The following is a 6,552-nucleotide window of genomic DNA, read 5'->3' on the forward strand; positions in this document are numbered from 1 at the left end:
TGCTTAGCAAGTTATATGCACTATTGTTCAAATATTTAACTGCAATGGGTAAGAATGGTGTAAAGATTAAACTTTTTCTCTTCTAAAAGTGTAGGTGGATTTCTGTACTCAGTCACAAACACTGTTATCCTGTTTAAAACAAATCAAACTCATTATATGACCTCCTACAGTAAGCTCAGAATAGATAAACCATCTGCCTGCTATTTGGGTGCACAATTTGCAGAGTAAAAATAGCCCCTGGGACATTTTAATACCTTCGGTTCAAGTCGCAGAGCAGTTGTGTTTCATCTCTGATGAAACTGATAATATTGCTAAACATGTAAACATGTTCCAGAGTTCTAGAGGTAAACATCATTGTTGATATAAAGACACTGGCAGCAGTTATATTTCAGCTCTGCTCATAGTTTTGCTGTTTTATATTTTGTTATGTCACTTAGTGAAAGTCCACACAGTCACTTCAATTAAACCAAGAAATAAAACTTTTAATCAAATGCTGTAAATTTTTATGGTGGTGCCTTTATTCAGTTGTTCTTTACAAATAGAAAGCAATAGACAGCTATTATATAGCCCAACTAGCCCAGTAATAAAGACAGATTCAACATCAACCACATACATTTCAATTCTATTTATGTAACATTTTTTGAAGAGATTATAGGCACTTATTTCTATGTGAGAATAAATGTCTTTAGGACAACAAGGCATGTGTGAAAAAACAAAAATAATAATTCAACAAAATGTTTTTGGATGTTCAACTCTGCAATTATGTGCATTTCTCTCAATATCTTGGACCAATAAATGAATAAAAAAACAGAGTAATGATGAAAGGCACAACTCAAAAAACAAAACCTATTTTTATTAAATTATTCCTGACTGGCCAATGTTACAATTGTTCTGTACACATTGCTTCTTTAATTATTCAGTAACTATTGTACCTAATAGCAGAGGCTTTTATTGAAAGTAATCAGACAGGAAACAGAAAGAGAGAGGAGCAAGGAAGACATGCAGTAAAAGGTCAGGAAATGGAATCCTGGGCAGGGCTAATATTAACAACCATTAATACTGCTTTGATGTCCACACTACTCTGTAGTTTTCAGTTTGTCAGCATAGTCGTCTCCAAAGTCAATCATCAGTCTCACCGCACTCAGGATCAGAGTGTTAACATCTGGTTTCAGCTGAATTTCATCACTGTAGTTCTTCACTGGGAGAATGCAGTTCATTGGAATCCCCAGGCTGGAGCTGAAGTCACCCATCTATATTTGAAAGAAAGTGTTTTAATATTTCTTCATTTCTCCTGTTTTCAATAAACATTTCTACAACTCACCTTTTTCTTTAAATGTTTGCTCTTGTAGACGTTTCCCAGGTTTGCTTGTGTTTCACCACAGGCTTCATCAATGTGACTGAGAATCGCCAGCTGAGGAATACCTGTGGATTTTCATTGTAGTTGTTTGTATTTTATTAGCAGTGACTATATTTTAACAAGTTAATTAAAGAAATGCTTTTTAGATAAACATAGGAGCCAATTTAAGAACTGGAAACATTTATGAGATCATGACAAAAAAACTTGTAGAATATTTTTTCAGTGCTTTTGTGTATGCACATTTATTGTATGTTTGCTTCTTACCCAGATCACTGGCTGCTTCTCTGATTTCCTTCATCTTGTGTAAAACAGAGGAATTCATTTGTGGTGCATTAGCAGAATAAATGCAAACTAGAACATGGACTCTGTCATTGTTGGATGGGGAAGAGTTGTAGCCAGGATCACCAGCAGAAAGTGAAGATACAGAATTGAACTGTGGAAAAAAACAATAATTTATATTCAGCAAAACTGGTATGAAAATAAATATTTTATGTCAAGCAAGCTAATTATGATAGCTTTAGCATCTAAGCCAATAAGGACAGATTTCAGATGACTGTTGAAGATGATAAAAAAATTTAAAACTGTACTACTTGTACCTTATAACCATCCTTCACATGTCCCATCATGGCCAGTTTGATGTCATCTGCTCTGACTCCTCTTCCATCTCCATCCTCCAGACCCATGATGTCATTGAACACAAAGGGGTAAAAGTTTCCTGTGCCTTCTTTCTTGATTTTATAGGTTTGATACTGAGAGAAAAATAAGAGCTTCAAAGATTATTTATGCAAACCGCATAAATATACCAGCTAAAATATAATTAAAACTGCTAGTAGAGCTGCAAACCTCCTTCAAAATACATTACTATAACTTTGAACCTAAATTTGTTTCCCTGAATACAATTCTGAACAAGGTGCTGCTCTAATCTTGGTGTATTAGTTACAAACAAGTTTGTTACCACTGAGTGTCAGAAAAGGTTGTGCATTTCCTGCCATGTTACTGGGAGTATTATGAGACTGTAAAGAACTGATTAAGACGGAAGAAACATGATTTAAGTCCAAATCTTTTAGAACAAATGTATGTTTTAACACCTAAAGCAAACGCTGCCCTCAGTCAAACTTGTTAGCAAAAATAGAATGTACAACAAATGATTATTAAATGAAAGTCACTTTACTGAATCTCTTTAACTTCAACCCTTAGTTCTTAGTCATTTTACTCCTTTCAGTTCAAATTAAACATAAGGATAACTGTGTTGCCGTGAAAGTGAATAAGTAATCTAAATCAACATAAATAATAAACCTGCTTTTGTTATATCAAACACTGGAGTTCTTTTCAATAAGTCACCAATAAACAGACATTTAAACCTGAAAAATCAGCAACAAAAGTCTTAACAAATATAATATTCAGGCTCACTTTAGTTTTACTTTATTTTCATCATTTAACGGAGCTTTAATGAGACACCTGAGATTGTTTGTCCTTGATAAGCTTTGATAGATCTGGAGTGGAAACAGCTATTACTTTTCTCTCTCTCTCTCTCCTGGTAGCGGGGCGTCATGCAGGTGAACAGCAATGACACAACTGCTCGAGTTTTTCCCACCTGTAGTTGCTTTATTGTGCCTTTTTTGCGCTTTGGGTTGATAAAAGCTTGGTGTATTTTGCACCTGTGTCCTAGTAAAACATCACATATCCAAGAATCATCCCTACTAACTGATGATATGTTCCTGTCATATTGGACATGAAATATTAAATGTTTCCACGTACCCCCTGCAATGTGCTCATGTACCACTAGGGGTACAAGTACCTAAGGTGTGGAATCACTGTGCTAGAGCATCTAGAACATGAGGGACTGTGGGCCCTGAGGTCTTGATGGTTGAGAACCACTTCTCTAAAAGACGCATAATATAGAAAATAGAGGGTTAATGTGTAATTACTGCAATGTTGTATGTTTATAATATGACATATTAGGTAACACTCCTCCCAACCACATAGAGATTGAACTGATACACCAAGCAGACAAGACTAAAAGGTCATGACCCCTAAAATATGAATGAGCCTTTAAAGCCAAACAAGAAGATATACTGACCTTCCTGGTGAAACTGTGATCAGAGGTTGTGGAACTGGCCAAAGCCTCATTGGTCATTCTCGCTTGTAAGATGTTGTTAACAGAGTTGATGAAGCTGGACTTCCCCACTCCGACTGGTCCATAGAGTAAAACTCTGATGTGCTGTATCTCATCATTTTGAGGCCGAAACACCTTCAAGTACTGAAGAGCTTGGTTACTGTCTCTGTTAAAATGGAAAAATTTAAATTCCTGAAAATAATTTTTTGCCAAGATAAACGGAGGTAGATGTGCTTCAGTGGTCATCTGACACATGTCAAAGTTTACTTGGCAAGACCCTCAACTCCATCTTGCCTGCTGATACTGAGATCAATGCATGCATGTGAGGACCTTTCAGAAGGCAAATTGGTGAATGCACTGTGAGTGTCTTTCATTGCAAGAAAAAAAAACTCCATATCATTAATAGAAAGAAAGAAACCACACAGACAGACATCTAAACATCAAACTTCAAGCAGATGAAACTATCACATAATTTACAGACACTTGCTGCAATGTTTGTACAAGCTTGACGTATTCCTTGTCCCACCATATGTTACAACAGTGAAAGCTCTTACTATTTAATTCTTTGACTCATTCAAATGGTACATGTATTTATACAGCTCCTCAGTAAGGCCTAACAAGTTGGAACATTACTTGTGACAACCGTTTGATTTGCAGATGCCCATCCTGGAAACCTAAAAATGAAATGACCAAAATATTTAACTTTGCTCACCACATTCAATACCTGGTCTTCCAAATTAAAAAAAATAAATTTAGCTTCTGATCCTCCTTAGTTGTAGCAATCAAGATAACACTCATTTTATGGGTTAAACTATTGTCAGACTGAACACCCTAACTAGAACAAACTGAGTAGCTGCTGCAGACCAGCACTGTAGGCAGCTTCAAGTAACACTGTTAATATGGAAAATAGTTTTTGATGGCTGATGATGCAAAAAGCAACACATTCACTTTCAACATGCAGATGCTAACAATCCACAGTTACTCACTCCCAAGATATTTCTCTCCATGGATTTCTTAAGACTGTAAAGGATAATTTATTGCAATGTTTAAAAAAAACACAACTGTGTATTGCAATAGTAAGCAGAATCTGCATTTTAAAATGATGTTAAACACATTAGCAAAATGAGACAAAGGATTATTACATAAAATAAACAGGTCCTTAGTTAAATAGAGAAAAAACGTTTTTTGGTGTGAAACTATAAAAAATAAGTTGTACTTACGTGGAGAGGGCGGTGGAGCTAAACACCAGCAAAGAGATACATTACTTAGGGTAAGGGTTATGTTACTGAGGTCAAAAAATTACTATCATGTAGACATTTATAGAATAAAGACAGGGAATAGTAAGCATGATTAAACTTAAATCTGTAGTACATTGTAGTATTGTTCCTGGTACATAAGTCAGATTTAATTTTAAAGTGTGGAGACAAAAACATTAAAACAATAACACATGAAAGAAATATTACTTAATTGGATCACGGGGAGGTGCTAAACATAGTCAGACAAAAGCAACATTTTGAGTAAAAACTTGAATAATCAGAAATCAAATATTATTTATTTTACTATATTTTTTCAGAAATACCCTAAACACTAGTTTCTCATGTTTTTTCCCAATAGTTATATGTAATATCACTTTGTGGTTTAAATATATGTTCAACTTTAATTTAATCTGAATAAAAAAATTTAATTTGTGAAAAATCTGCACTATATTCATAAATTGAAATATAGCAGTAAAATAATCAATGCATCTATATCAACGAAAACAACCAAGTGTTTTACTTACGTGAAGGGTTATTCCCCATGACTGTGACTGAAAGTGATGTGCAAACTACAGTGAGAGAAAGAAAGAGGGCAAAGATTTAAGTTTCTTTTTATATTTTAATAACAAAACATAGAAAGCTTAATGAAAATAAAGCAGAGAAACACTTTAAATAGTCTAAACTCATTTTTAGTGCTCATTAAGTAGCTGCATTTATTCTTCAACCATTTACTGCAGCTTCTATTTTCACTAATAATAAAGATGGGAAAGAAACCTACCTTAGGAGGAGATGTGCTGCAGCCGAGAGGACTGTTACTGTACTGATGAAAGTAAGAGTGTCAGGCTTTTTAAAGGGTTATTCCCGTTTCACTTTCACTTTAATGGAACACGTGATTTACAAGAAGACTCTCTTACAGATAAAGGTTTAATTTTCTATGTGACACATCACAAATTTTGCTGTGATTTCCCTTATTTTCTGTGCCTGAGATCTAAGCTGGTCAACTATTCCAGGACATTTGGCTGCTCTACTAATCTAACATATATATAATATATGTAATATTCCACCATCCATTTCGTAAAGTTTTTTCTTGTTTCTACCTTTAGCTGTAACAGTTTTCTTGCACATGATACAGTGAGGAATTATTAATACATTTTCTTTAATTAATTCATTAATTAATATTGTTAATAGTATTTGAACACCCTGCAACTTTGCAAGTTCTCCCACTTAGAAATCATGGAGGGGTCTGAAATTTTAATCTTAGGTACATGTCAACTGTGAGAAACAATCTAAAAAAGAAAATCCTTTTTCCTGCTCTCGGTGGAGGTGGACGCTTTTCTCTCTGTCTCCCGTACCCCTCCCATATCTGCCCTGCTTCAGCTCTGTGTCTTGTCTTTTTTTTGGAGCCTCTTTTTGCACATCTTCCAAATTCTTCCAAAATATGGATTTGGTCAGCTGGTCTCTCAATGCAATTGATCAAATTTTCTCGATGAGAAGACAGGGGTTGGGTGAGCCCACTTGCCCGGACGGGACATTTTTCTCCGGATACACGATGGACTCCTGGCAGAAGTGGAGGATTGTGTGTCTGTCGATAATGTCAGTCGAGGATGTGGAAGTTGTGTATATAATTGGATGTTTGATATCAGGATTTCTGCTTTTTGGAGTCAGCGGTTACCTGGCATATCGAGAAATTCAGAGAATGTCAGCAGCTGTTCTGGCCATTGTATGGCTGCCTGGCATGTGTGATGGGATCTTCAGAGCGATCAACACTCAGATTGAGATGTTACGTGAGCTGAATCGCAGACTGGATGTGATCCTTACACAGG

At 35.5% G+C, this 6,552-nt stretch overlaps 1 protein-coding gene across 2 annotated transcripts; it reads right to left on the reverse strand.

Annotated features, from left to right (window-relative positions):
• Positions 1–496: 496 nt before the first annotated feature.
• LOC124871011 (interferon-induced protein 44-like) lies at positions 497–5,528 on the reverse strand. 2 transcript variants are annotated; one of them, XM_047369928.1, is made up of 9 exons: positions 5,508–5,528; positions 5,254–5,298; positions 4,694–4,711; positions 4,460–4,493; positions 3,438–3,639; positions 1,954–2,106; positions 1,622–1,790; positions 1,322–1,422; positions 497–1,250 (listed from the first exon to the last, which is right to left on the reverse strand). In XM_047369928.1, the coding sequence occupies exons 2-9, from the start codon at positions 5,270–5,272 to the stop codon at positions 1,077–1,079; spliced, it is 870 nt and encodes a 289-aa protein (XP_047225884.1). In that variant the 5' UTR covers positions 5,273–5,298; positions 5,508–5,528; the 3' UTR covers positions 497–1,076. The 2 variants fall into 2 exon arrangements, with proteins under 2 accessions (XP_047225884.1, XP_047225883.1); XM_047369927.1 differs by lacking the exons at positions 4,460–4,493; positions 4,694–4,711; positions 5,254–5,298; positions 5,508–5,528 and having other exon boundaries at positions 3,438–4,433.
• Between the last annotated feature and the right edge of the window lie 1,024 nt (positions 5,529–6,552).

This window comes from Girardinichthys multiradiatus, chromosome 7 (genome assembly GCF_021462225.1).
Source record: "Girardinichthys multiradiatus isolate DD_20200921_A chromosome 7, DD_fGirMul_XY1, whole genome shotgun sequence".
NCBI classification, from domain to species: domain Eukaryota; kingdom Metazoa; phylum Chordata; class Actinopteri; order Cyprinodontiformes; family Goodeidae; genus Girardinichthys; species Girardinichthys multiradiatus.